Source organism: Thalia democratica, chromosome 1 (assembly GCF_965202585.1).
Source record: "Thalia democratica chromosome 1, ktThaDemo2.hap1.1, whole genome shotgun sequence".
NCBI classification, from domain to species: domain Eukaryota; kingdom Metazoa; phylum Chordata; class Thaliacea; order Salpida; family Salpidae; genus Thalia; species Thalia democratica.
This window is the reverse complement of record NC_139165.1, coordinates 61,977,340-61,992,244: the sequence shown is the minus strand read 5'-3', so window position 1 is coordinate 61,992,244 and position 14,905 is coordinate 61,977,340. Positions and strand designations below refer to the sequence as shown.

General features: G+C 25.3%; 1 protein-coding gene across 1 annotated transcript; it reads right to left on the bottom strand.

Moving 5' to 3' along the window:
• Positions 1-8,271: 8,271 nt before the first annotated feature.
• On the bottom strand, positions 8,272-9,651 carry LOC145830394 (protease-associated domain-containing protein 1-like). The gene has a single exon (XM_082938264.1). The coding sequence runs from the start codon at positions 9,637-9,639 to the stop codon at positions 9,067-9,069; it is 573 nt and encodes a 190-aa protein (XP_082794390.1). The 5' UTR covers positions 9,640-9,651; the 3' UTR covers positions 8,272-9,066.
• Positions 9,652-14,905: the final 5,254 nt, after the last annotated feature.

Here is a 14,905-nt window from a genome sequence, read left to right as displayed (position 1 = left end):
ACAAGAAATTAATTGTATGTAATTTGTTTTGTAGATTAATTTTTGTTATTCAAACTAAGACAAATATTTAAGGCCTTAGAGGGGTAGTGTACATTCTTAGAAGAAGTTTTCACTTTAAAGATTTATCACTAAGCTAGCACTTGCTTTTTACTGTTTTTATTTTCGAGGTGTAAGGGTACAAAGTCAGAAACTAAAGTCTACCTTCTGCGGTTTTAAGCATTTTTTTCAGTATAGTCTAACTTGATAATAAATAATCGCACAGTAGCGTTTTTTTATAAAGACATATTTTAATCAAAATAATAAGTTCTTTTTTAAATGTTATATCTATTTTTTTTAATCGTTATGATACAATTTATTCTTTCGTTTTATGCAAGGAAGATTTCTTAAATTTTTAAGTTCAAATAAGTGAAAAAAACTAAAGATAATAAGTTTTCAATAAATAATTTAATGTTTTAAGAAAATTCAAAAAAAGAACTGTTTATACTTTTGTATCTTGGAATTTTCACTAAACTGACAATATCTAATAGTTATTTTGTATTCATTATATAATTTGAGCTTTAAAATAAAGGCTAATTTTAGTTTTTGAAAATAAATTCGGACATTCCCATATGACTAAAAAAAAAACCTATCATTAGGACAAAGTTTGCTTTTCTTAAAAAAAACACACTGTTAGTTTATAACAAAACTGTTATTTACAACCCTTGTTTATATAAATCCAGAAACTAAATGATATTTAATGAAATTTCTATTAGTACGTATGACTGAAGCTCTCTCTAAACCAGGGATTTGCAGTCTTTTGTAAGTAAGGGCCAGTTTTTCTTTTAAAAAATTGCTCACAGGCCGCAATTTAACGTAAAAATTGTTATGAATAAAAATAACTGTTCAAAATATAGGTTTAATCGTTTGCTAACAAAAGATCCTAGTGAAATAACTTTACTGAAATATAAATAAAAACAAATTGTATAGTAATATTCCTTTATTGTACAACATATGTTTCTGTGTGTTAACGAATCAACACACTTCAACTGGGTTCTGTAAAAAAATAATGACTGTAATGAAAGAAGAGAAGCATAGAATAAAGTAGGTTTATACATGTTTTTCATTAAAATAAAATAATTACTACAGATAATAGTTAATAATAGGTAAAATACTTAATATTAAATCCGACTGTTATAAAACTATATAATAGTTGTAATTATTAAGTCTAAAACACTTAAATTAAACTAAAACACTCAACAACAACAAAAAAATCATAATATAAACCAGTGGTCAGCACGGTGTACACTGGTGCACACTAGTGTACATAAAACTTCTTTTAGGGTGCACAAGACTTTTGGGGTACATGAAACTTATTTTAGGGTACATGAACTTTTTTTTTGCGCAGGCACTAAATTAGTTTTTTTTTTTTAATCTTTCTACATTTAAGACATATTCAACCTTGATATCTAATTGACCATTTTGTTTTTAATAAAACGACCATTTTTGTACTCTCCTAGTTCTATTTTGTTACAATATGTAAAAATTCTTCCACCCTTAGCTGCCCAAAGAAAAACCGAAGTGAGCAAATCTCATAGGTTCTTAAAACAAAATAAAACGGTTTGTATTCTATCAATTTTTAATTAAATTAACTCCTATTGTTTAAAAGCGTTTTGCTACATTAAATATCACTATATTAATCAGCTTCATCAACTGATACTTGACAAAAAATTAGTTAGGCAAAAAAATTCAATTATGTTTTACTATTGATAAAATTAAAGTATAGGAAGGGTCAATAGCATCAGGGCTGTCACATACTTAGCTCTTTAAGAATGATTAAGTCTGGTTTTAAATCATAAAAACCTAGACCAACTGAGGCTAGTTTTAATATATTAACAAAAACTCAGCTTGACTGAGACTAGTTAAAAATTTATTGAAAATCTTGGATTTATTTTGATATCTTTTAAAAATCTTCAACTGTTGCTTTATTTGAATTTTTTTAATTTGTAATTAATTATTAATATTTAAAAAATTCAAGATCTATAAGTGTCTAACTTTCATTGTAATTTAAATTAGTTTTTTGCTTATATATACCACTCTTTAAGGCTAGCTTGTGTATTAAGTCTAGTCTTTAGTCACTCACGCTTATTTTCTGACTCAAAAAGTGGTTAACATGTATTATTGTCAAACTTATTGTTAAATTTTAAATACTAAAACTCTTAAATGTATTAAATTAATCTAGTTAGTACATTAGACCTGGGTGATACAAGTAAAATATTAGATCATCGATATTAAATGGTTTATAGAAATGGATAGGGTAAACTGGTAAATTTAAAGTTAGCGTGTAAAAATTAACTGGGTGTTACCGAATTATTAAAAAAACGATTAAAGGTGTTTACATATTCTTAAACACTAGCGGCGCTAAAGCGTGCAAGTTGGGGTGCACAGAATTTTAATTTTGTGATTTAGGGTTCACGGTTTTGAAGTAGCGTGCTGACCACTGATATAAACAAAGCACTCACGTCAATGGAAAGAATAACTGATTCAAATTTAGTGTTGTTAATGAATGAACGAAATACATTCATTACATTTAATAATTACGTCACAATATAAATGAGGTTGTTTCAACTGTTTAATTTGTATCGCAAAGTTTGTTAATTTAGTTTTTAGATTATAGATTACAAACATAAAAACTAAATTAACAAACTTTGCAATACAAATTAAACAAATGAGATAACCTCATTGATATTGTGACTTAATTATTAGATGTAATGAATGTATTTCGTTTACTCATTAACAACAGTAAATTTGAATCAGTTATTTTTTCCATTAACGTGAGTGCTTTGTTTATACTATTATTTGTTGTTTTGTTGTGTATTTTAGTTTACTTTAAGTGTTTTAGACTTAATAATTACATTTATTATATAGTTTTATAACAGTCGAATTTAATATTAAGTATTTTACCTATTATAAACTATTATCTCTAGTAATTATTTTATTTCAATAAAAAACATGTATACACCCATTTTATTCTATGCTTCTATTCTTTCATTACAGTTTTTATTTTTTTACAGAACCCAGTTGAATTGTGTTGATTCGTTAACACACAGAAACATATGTTGGTACAATAAAGGAAGATTACTGTACAATTTGTTTTTTATGAATAAAAATACTATATTAAATGAAAAAAATTAAAAAATAAACTTTAATGAAGGACTGTAATTACCAACTGATAAATTAAAAGAATAATTGTAAAATTTTACTACAAAAATTATTTTAATTCTTTTATCACAGTATATTTTTAGTTAATAGTACACCGTCGACCGTAAAATTTTAGCTTTGGAGTCCGCAGTTTGCCGAGCGCTGCAATAAACTAAAAAAAAAAACTTCTTACTTCTATACTTTAATTGTATCGTTTCATCCGTAGTATCTCAAATACAGTTAAAAGCTAAAGTTATTTAAAAAAAATTATACACATTAATTAAAAATGATTAGGATTTTTGAAAGATTTGTTTAAGATAAGCCACTACCGGTAATTATACCATAGGATCAAACTGACTTTAAAATGTTCAAAAAAGTATTGCATTGCTTAATATTGTTGCTTAAAAAAATCGAAGTTAGTCTAATTATTTTATAAGTGCAAAAAACTTACTAATGTTTCAAAACAAACGAGAAATAACAGCTACAATTTTTTTTATTGCCTTCGAATGCAAATTCGGTAGTGATTCTGAGAGATAGTATTTTTAGTTTATCAAACAAAAAAAAAAGACGCTCAAAATATTTAGTATTAAGACCTGGTGGTGCAATTTGTCCTAAAACCTAATGCACAAAGAACCTTTTGGTTATCGAGTCGCACACCAAGGATACATTTTAACCTGTTAAATATAGTTTCTTTACAAACTTTACAAGGCTTTGAATATCTATCTTTGAATATCTTTCATAGAACATGCTTTTTTTGTAATTTTCTTAACTTTAATGGATAAATACGCCTCTTTTTTTTAAATATACAAAGATAAAGTTAAAATACATTATACTATTATACATTTGTAAGTTTGGTTTTTAACAGTTTATGATTATCAACTTTATTATTTATTGAACGATAAAAAAAGCTCAAAAAATTGGATTAAGGACCTGGTGTACGAAGAAACCTTTCAGACATCAAGTCGTACACTACAATTATTGTTGTTAATTGTAAGGAAAATATACTATGAGTTTCAGCAGAGTAAAAGTATCTTTTAATGTTCAAAATTAATCTATAATATCTGCTTAACAAATTTGTTAGGTAATAAATGTAGATTGTATTCTAAAATAAAATGTTTTTTTTTTTAAACAGCTTATTCCCCACAATCTCAATATTTTACATAAACTTTACCCAAAAGATAATTCAGTTTTAAATTATGTTTTTAAATACTGCTTTAATTTTATTTTTCTACATATTAAGGAAAAGATTATAAATTGCAATTTGGCTAGATTTTCATAGCTAGATAAGTTCCATTTAATATGAACTAAAAAATGGGTACACTGTTTCATGCAGTAGAGTATTGATATTTATATATTATAAGTGATACTTCTAGTAGAATAAGAGTTTTCTTTATCATTCCAGTACTTGAGTTAGAACTTTCAAACTTTAGTTGCATTCAGGAATAGCTTTTATTTCTATTTTATTTTCAAATTAGGTAATAAAATATGATTGGTTACACATAATTTTCAAATCTAGCTGTTTTAACAATATTATTTTTGTAATCAAGTTGTCTGTTTGATGAGTAGTTCTGAAACTAAAGAGGCGATATCGCCCTCCTTGGGATAACTTAAGTCACTTGTGCAGATGTATGACGATCTGGGTATAGTTAGCATATTTCCAACAGCCGTTAGTTAAACATAACTAATTAACGAAACCGTGAATAACACTACAATTTTATTTTAAAGTAAAATTAAAAACCAAAATTTTTTATCCTAAATTTTGCAAACGTAAAAAAGAAGTCATATAAATTAAAAAGGTAAATGATTAAAATTAAAGTATCAAATAAAACATAAAAAACTGTGTACAACCTTATAATAGAGTTAATAAAACAGAGGTTTATGAAAAAAATATAGACAACTAAAACTAGGGGTGTCTGAACTTTCTGTAGGGTTCAATTTTTTTTGTCGAATAATAGATTATTTTATGTAGTAGATTTTAATAATAGACTTTAGAAAATTACATAACTTGTCTACTACATGGCTGTCTAAAATTTCTCAGTCACACTGAAATGTTTAAACTTTAAACAATTTAGAAATACCAGTAAAACAGGCTGCAAAATCTTAATTAAGTAACGAAGTTCTTTAAGTTTTAATAAAATAATTTAAATATTAATATAAGTTCTTTTTTATTGTCAATAAGAAAATTTTACCTTACATTGTGAAGCTAACATGAATGACGAAATATTTTGTTCATAATAAACTAAAAACGAAGTATTAATCGAAATTAATCAACTTGTCTAAACAATTGAAAAACATTTTCAATGATAAGTAAATAAATTACTTAGTCAACCAGTTACAGTTGAAAAAATTTACCCAAAAATTAAATTTAAAACCAAATCAAATTTTTGAAAACACACTAATAGCCGACGTGAAAAACTTAATAAAAAGCAAATAAATTATATTATTACTATTTTTCTAATGTTGTAAAATTAAAAACATTATGCGATTTGATAAATTGTTTCTAAAATTAAAAATGAAACCCTTAGATTTGTAAAATTATTTAACAATAGTTTTTAAAAACTTATAACCAGCTAGATTTAAATGAAAAGTTTCTTTTTTGCGCTATATATGAATAAACATCTAAAAAAGAAATGTATGAAATTTCGTAGCAAAAAGTAGCAGTGATACTTAATAAATACAGAGCTTACACTTAACACAAATCTCAATTGTTTTTTTTTAGTTAACATATCACTAATTTTCATTTGACGTTTTTTTTAGTTTCAGTTTTTCTTCTAAAATTTTTGCTTTGCACAGCAAGCGTTGAATATATTTTTGTTCAAAAAAGAAATCCATTACAGCACCAAATGCATACTTTTGTAAAATTCTAAAGAAACAAATTTTAACATAGACACCACACCATTTCTTAATTGTAAACAAATGCTTAATTATAAATTGAATTTACTAAGTAGAATAGAATATAAACGTTAAGCATCAAATAAGTCACATATAAATAAGGATAAAATCTACTTACTATTATTTTATATAAATTTAAATTCTATTTTTAAATAAATGTACAGTTTTATCTTTTATTTTCATTTTTATAAATAAAGTAAACAAATTTTTTTAAATTGGGAAAGTCCCCAATTTGCTTTTAACTAGAAGCAAAATAAAAAAAACAGCCATCATACTAAGTATATTTGGAACCTCTCGTATCTTTACGCATTTTTTCTGTGGATACAATCTGCGTAAATAAGTGAGAGGTTACTGTACTTATAAAAAAGTCATTATTTGCTGTTTAAAGCTGAATGCCTATTTAATATCTAATTGTTTAACAGAACCATTTTATAGCTATTATAATAAATAGATCTAAAAATTTTTAACATAATTCACTCATTTTAAAAAGGAGCATCCTTGTGCTGAGAACTTCTATTCAGAGCGAAAAACACTTACCATCTCTCAGTTCTAGAATCTTTGTTTATTAGAACTCGCGAGCCAAAAATTTACAAACAAAGAGATTTTTACAATTTAAAACTTTATAAATAGCGTGTTTTTAGTATTATTGTTGTTGCTTTTTGTCGTATTTTGTAATGTGCTTTTTATTTAATTTAGTTTCAAATATAAATTTATACGATCTTAAATATTTTTGTTTTAGCAATTTTGTCTTATAAATTACTTCAAATCAGCTAAGTGTAACTCAATTCTAACTTAAACCTTTTAAACAGACTTTTATACTTTATGACGTAACTGTTTTTTACTAGGCATTTCAAAATCATTCTTCAAACTAAATTTACACCATAATATTATTAGTTTTTAGCAAAATTATTCTGAGGATGCGCTAAACGAAATTAATTAATAACTCGTTTTTAAATGAGTGAATTATATTTAAATTTTTTAGTCAAAACTAGTACCAAAACCAAACTATTCAAAAAGATCTAAACAATAATTTTAGGATTTCTATTAACCAATGGATTTACTAATAACGTACAATTTGAGAATACTAATCAATTTTTCTTATCGAAGACGCTTCAGAACTTAAAGATATCGTGTTCATTTCTAACTATAAATTATTAACAAGTGTTTATTTCGGCCATCATCCACAAAGTCGAGACGTTTTGCGCCTTCAATAAAAATGTATGAACTTCTCCAAACGACCAACAACAACAGCATCCGAGACAATCTTATACCGGTTTCGTCATTATTAGGACTCACCAGGCAAACATAGCTTTTTATAGATTCTGCCCAAAAGCAGTCGCTTCAGTACATATGTGAAAAATTCTGATTGATTAGATCTAAACAGCGGTTTCTCACAACTATGCCTGCCTGATGAGTATTAATAAGGACAGAACCGGTCGTAGGTTGTCTCAGATACTGTTGTTTTGTTGGTCGTGCGGTGAAGTTCATTGTTTACTTTAGTTATAAATTACTGATAAGTTGCTTTGGAAAGTAGATGTTGCTTTGCATAAATCTATACCATCTTATTAGTTATGTAGGATATATCAAAAAATTAGACACTTCATCTATTTGATGAATTTTTTGCATTGTTATCCAGGTGTTTTGCATAACTTTAATTTAAATTGCAAGTAACCAAGAGCATGAACTTTTAGATATAAAATTTAAATAGTTGCATTACATGTGAAAAGTTATAAAAATGTATATCGCTCTACTTAAGCAGGGTTTCCTGAAGTGAAACAGTAGTGCCCATTTTTGGGGAAAATTATTTGAAAACAACTGAGTTCACATTATAATCAATTGTCTACTATAAATGTTAATAAACTAAAGTCAATATCCAAAGTTTGCATTCATTAGAACATAACAAAAAAAAAATACTTATTCAAAATTAGATCGATACCAACTCATTATAATTACATACTTATTAAAAATTTTAGTCTTTATGTTTTTTTAATGATGCTAGTAATATCATATTATATATTGAACATTTAAAAGTCTTAACCAACAGAATTTTGAACTAATCAAACTCAAGGTAATGATTTTTTTTTAAAGAAATATAACTGTAATAACCAAAACAGAAATTACAATAAAATTTTAGAAGTTATTTAGAGTGCTAAATACTTTTCAAGAAATAAAAGTATTAGAGTCATAAATAAAATTAGTATTTATAAACAACTCAAAAACACTAAATAATGCAAAATATCTACTTGTTTATTGTAGAGCAAATTTATATCATATATTAATTATAATAGTAGTAAATTTCAAAAATTTTAGTAAAAATTGTAAAATTAAAGTATAACTTAGGGTTATAAGTCAAAAATTAACAATTAAAACAAAGCATAAATTTATACACCATTTGCCACTAAGTATGTAGAGATTACTCATTTTGTTTTTATTTACTACACAAACGTTTTCAAAATTAAAAACTAAAAACCGAAACGCTCGTGTAATAAATAAAAACAAAATGAGTAATCACTACATACTAAGTTTCAAATGTATAATAAATATGTAATAAAACATTAATAGTTATAAAAAAAGTTAAACCAAACGAACATATAACACTAAGTTTCAAAAATGTTGGAACGAGTAATAAAATCTGTAATAAAAAAAAAGAAGAATAAGATAATGAAACTAGTTTATTGTAAACATTAAGACTTTGCACTATTTAATAATTTGTAAGGTTTGCAAATTTAATTAGTTTCTTCTAACTTAAATAACAACAGAAAATATCTAACTTCAACTAAGTAAACTTGTACAATTTAAAAGTAACTCTAGTTGGGGAGAGCAGTTTTAAAACACATATAATTTGAATTAGTTAAAAAATAAAGTTTAGGTGTGTTAAAATTTATAAATATATTTTTTTTTCTTATTCTCAACAAAAAATTACTCGCAAAATCTTAAGCAAAACACTAAAATAAAAATTATAAATTAACTATTAATAGGTTTGTAATTTGTTCTTTTTCACCAGTAGTCCCATGGAGGCTGGTCCAGCACAAAATTTAAATTTGTATTGTTAACTGGTAAGTTAACAACTGCTCCTATCATACCAGAACTTTTTACTGACTTATGTATGCGATGACCATCTTTACCTTTCATGTAGTACACAGGAATTTCTACTAACTGGTCACGAGAAGTGCCATCACCAATCATATCAATCCATGTTTTGCTACTTAACTCATTATCATAAATTACTACAGATACAGCTCCATACATTTGTGCATTTAATGCTTTTGTTACAAAGGAGCAACCACCTCTTCTTATATGGGCAACTTTGTCTCTGATACTGGCTCCATTGTTAATCTTCTGAGAACAAGCTTCAATTGGTTGAGTGGCAACCAATTCAATATTATTATAAGGAATAGAGTCAACAGAACCAAAGTTTCTTGCAGATCTTATCTTATAAGAGTACTTAACATCAAAAGGTTCAATAACTTGTAACCACTGCTGCTCATCTCCCATTATAAAACTGGTAGAAAGAAAAATTAGGAAGAAAACCCATATATTCTTTGATAAGAATGATAGAAAAATCATCATATTACATCATAAACCTTAATATATAAGAAAAACAACACTTTAAATATGTAGTTTAGTGTAAATGATAAACAACTTTTCTTTAATTTAACTTATCTTGTATAATACTCATATATATTTAAAAATATACAAAACACTTGTAAATTAATTTACCTACTGTTCACAGATTGTTAAAAGATAGAGAACCATTAGCTTGAGCTACTTATCTACTTTCTTTTACTTTTTATAAAGGTTTTTATTTAGTACAACTATAATGTGTTTGTCAAAGATTTTTAGTTTACAGCAACTTTTGCTTTTAAACAGTTGTCAATTAACATTTTATATAGTTTCTATCTAACACAACGAAAAGTTTACTGTATTTGCTGTGTATTATCAAATGTAAGAGCAGCATTCTAGTAGAACAGTATTATAAATTTAAATATTCTAAGCCTTATGAATGCTTTTAAAAGTCTTTATCTAACTTAAAGCCTTTTAATTTTTTTCTATATAAGATATAAAATGGAGATAAAACTCATAATACTACTAACAAATAATGAATTTTAGAAAATGTTATTTTTTTCATTTTAAAACTTTACTAAATTTAAAATTTGTTAATTTCAATTATACTTAAACTTTTATATAAAAAAAAAACAATTAAATTTTTAATCAATACATATTGTATGCCATTAAAAATCAGTCCACCACTATACAAAATCCTATGTTTTAAAGTGTTTTTTTTTTGTAATTGAGTTTTATAGAAATTTCCAATGTTAATATATAAAATTATGTATTGATAAAGGTAACAAGATTGCAAAAAGATCAATCATTTTGTTCTAAGTATGTACATAATCTTTTGAAATATAATTCATTACAAATAAACAGTTACTAAGTTTCAATGGAATTTTAAACTGTAATTTGTATTCAAACTTGAATTGATTCCTGTGTTAAATCTGTTTAACCACATATTAAATGTATATTATTTTTACTTATAAAAAATGATACAACTTAAGGTACTATAATACTTCTTTTATAATAGGAAAAAAAGCATTAGCTGCGCCTGCAATTTTATACAATATGAAATTATTTTTGAATTAAGATTTATACAAAACTCATATTTATTAACTAATTTTCTGTATCAATTTTTTATTCAAGACAGTGGTCAGCAAACTGTGCAAATATGTGGCTTGCAATGTTTTTTCAACTAAAACATACATTTAAAAAAAATATCATTAAAAAAACTTTTGTGGTAAAAATTTACAATCAGGCTCTTATATTGATAGTTAGCTATAGTGCTTTATTATTACAACACTTCTTATATGGCCCTCACTTATCAGGTTTCTTGCTTATCCAGTCGATTTGGTCAAGGAGTATATTTATTAAATTTAGCTAAAATTAATGCTTTACTATAAGTACTTTTCTAATTTGATTTTAATAACTAACAGGATTTGTGCGCGAATTTTTTTTCATTTAGCCTGACTGAGACCAATTCAGCCTGACATTTTTTCAAAGTAAGGAAAAAATCTCCTTTAGAAGTCATTTTAGGTATTAGGGAGTTTTGACTAGTACTATTGTAGTCTCTAACTTCAACTAGCTTTATCTCAAAAATATTTTGAGCTTTCAAAATCCATTGTTAATCTTCTGAGAACAAGCTTAAATTGGTTGAGTGGCAACAATTATAGCTTAGTTACAACTTTATTAAATAAGACTAAATTATGAAAAAATAGATTGACCCCCCTATGCCCTTAACATAACAAATAAATTGAGTGATAAGTTTTCAAATAAGTGTTATATCTTATCTATTACTAGAGTAAAAATTTAATATATATTACAAAACACAACTGTTCAATTTAATTAAGCATTAAGTAAAAACACTATAATCAGAAGATTTATTATAAAATGATGTGCATTGTCGTGTTTCATTAAAATTTAAAATGAAACGCTTACTTGAGTATTAAAATTTAAAAAAACAGATAAGTTGTTGAACTAAACTGTAATGTTTAAACTGTATTTTCTTATGAATTTTTTATAATGACGTATATAATCTACTCAAAAAAATTATGAAGATTCCTAAATATTTTTAGAGATTTAACAAAAGGTTTTAAGCATTTATTTTTACAAATACTGACTGATTTTGTCTTTAATAAATAAATCTTTATTCAGAAATAAATTCACATCTCAATTTGATATTAAAAAGATCTCTTTTTTTAATTAAAAACTTTCAAGCTTTTAAACTGAGATTCTCAAATTTTTAAATGAAAAAACTGATTTAGCCTGACTTTTTTCAACTGACGCGCATGAACCCTGAACTAAGCAAGTAGTTTGTAATAAGGTGATAATAATTAAAAAAAAAATAAATTGATATTATAATCTACATTTTATGCTCAAAACAAATATAAGGATAATAAACTAAGGGCTATTCCAACATAATACTTTTTATTGTAATTAAACACGGTTATATTTAAGAATGTTGCCAGGACATACCTTAACATTAGTACACAACCAGCTGGATTAAACAAAAACTAGAAAGTGTTTCACAACTTATCTCATTTAGTCAGTTTTATGCTAAAAAACAAGAAAGCTATGTCAAACAAACCTCTTTTTTTTTCAGAAAGACTTCCAATGTTACTTAAACTATTTACAAAGTAATTTATTTTCATTAAATTTGTTTCAAACTTTACAAAGTTTTGTTTATTTTTTGTCCGTTTTATTTTTTTAGTTTGTTAAAGAAAATTAAAATAAATTAAATTAACAGATAATTTAGTGTAGGTTTTGTTATATGCATTGCATAATGTTAGTAAGATAAGTCACAAAAAAAACATAATTTTGTTCTTATCCGGCCGTATTTATGGAAAAAGCTTGCCCAACATGGCGGAATAAGCAAAGAAGCACTGTACTTACTTAATTACTTTTGTAGTTAATTTTAGTCATTTTTATTGAGCACCACAATTATTCTAAATAAACTTTAAAGAAATTTTCTATACAGTGCCACCCATTAGCATTCAAAAAAAAAACGGACCTTTACTTGTAAAAGGCAGTCAACTCCTAGTTTTAGACAATAAGTGGTGAATAATTTTTTAAATAAAAACTAACATTGGTTCTTATTTGAAAGCTATGAGTAACTTTTTAAAGCATATGAAAAGTACAATTAATTCTTGAGTCAAGGTAAGTTTTGTAAATAGTTTTCTATTTTAACATATAAATTGAAATTTTTCATTGTCAATTTTCTAGTAAGTTTAAACCTCTAATAATACTGGTACACAAATGAAGGAAAAGTTTCCTGCAACAATTTTTTTATGGTGCCCTTAAGAAAACTATCAAGTCCAATAACTTTTATCCTTTATATCTTAAATGTTACTTTGCATCTTGTTAACCAGTAAAAAATTGTGATTGCTAAAATAAAACTTTTAAAAATAAGATTCTTTCTGTAACAAAAAGGTGGACACCAGTATCAATACACTAACTTCCATTTGTCAGACTAAAAATAAAACTTCTAATGTTTGATTTCATATCCATGTATAAATGACTAACATATATATAAATGTTAATGTATAATATTTTTTTGGTGAAAATTACCAGTATTTACTCACTGCTACAAATCAAATTCACCAGGATTATTCTAAAATCAATAGTGACAAACTCTCAACTGATAGTTCTAATATTCTTAATAAATTACAAATATATGTTAATTATTAGTTCCAGGGATTCTGTAAATTTAAAATTTGAACGTTTGTTAGAACATTTTATGGAAATAACTAAAAAAACATTCCTACAATAAAGCTGTCAAAACTTTAAGTCTAAACCAACTCCGGATAACCAGAGGTATCTTGAAGTCTATGATGTGTCATTTTCAGGACTTTTTTTAATTAGATTAAAACCTATTTACATCAAAATACTAGAAAAGAATTTAAAAAAGAAAAACTCCTTGAGATCAGATTTTTCTGAAAACTTAAGGTGTTTATATTAAAAACTTTACTGAGTTTCCTAGTTTCCTATGTTGCGATTATTTTAATGACAGAATTTAAAAAAAATTGTCTATATCTTAAAAGTTAATTTATTTTGAATGCTCTTAAACTTTGATTGCAATGTGTTTGGGCTAAGGCTTCAAGGCTAAGATTTATCAAAAACAAGCTTATTTCGTTTTGCTTGAGTAGTTTTTCATTGAAATCAAGAAATTGTAGATAAATTTATGTTGTACACACCTGTGTCGATTAAACTTCTACAATAACTATTTGTTTACAATAAAAAACATATCAAAAGATTCCTAATTTTCTTTAGTTTTCTAAGTTTGTTTTTGTTTTTATCATACAGACTTTAAAAAATATTCCCTTATTTGCTTAATTTTAGCCTAGAAATATTAGCCTAAACAGATCGCAATTTGAACTTTGACTTTTAAAACAATTGATATTGTTGTTGAAAAAATTAAAATAATGAAATTATTTTTTGTGATTTCTTTAGCTAAATATTTCATAAGTTCAGCGACCTAAACTTAGTTCCAGACTATGAAGTAAAATATAAATTTGTTTCTTGTTTAATACCTATTGAATAGTTTAAGATATTTTCAGCTTCAAAGTTGTTTTTGATCTAGTATGTCTTGGTTATTATTAGTGCAAAACTAAAGCATCATTATTTTGTGAACAGTAAACCATTAAACCAGCCTTAAAAACTGGTCCACATTTAAAGAAAAAAAAATCAGGTTTTACACACGAATCGGGGCACACGCTTTTTAACGTTATTCGGAGGAACTTTTTCCTATTTTATAACATATTCAATATATATTTACTAATAGGTCCAAATTTCTAAAATATATCTTTTAAAAAGTAAGGAGATAGGTAAGGTATGAACTTTGAGAGGTACGCACCCGCGTAAGTACGCACTATTTGTTTTAATTTTTTTCTAACTATTTAAAATTGCTCTGCGATACGTATTTAAAACTAAATATTTATAAACTTTTTACAGGTGTTATCAGAGACGAAGACCAGCTCTTTAAAGCAAAGATAGATAACTGTAACTACTAGTGACATTTCAACTACGTTTGACATTTTTACTGTATCAAAACTTTATTTTCAAATAAATAAAAATTATTGCTTTTATGAAAAATGTATTTGATAAAGACCAAATAAAATCAAAAAAAAAAAGTTTAATAATAAGTTTAAATTAGTTTAGTCAAACTCGTACCAGAACTGTTTTAAATAGAAAATTAATTATTCTCATCAATAGATAAAAATTAAACTATCTAAAAGAAATGAAACTCAAAAATATAATAACTTTTTAAGTTTAAACTACATATTAA

Bases quoted from the DNA above. Each gene is read 5' to 3' on its own strand.
- LOC145830394 (XM_082938264.1), bottom strand. From the start codon at position 9,639: ATGATGATTTTTCTATCATTCTTATCAAAGAATATATGGGTTTTCTTC.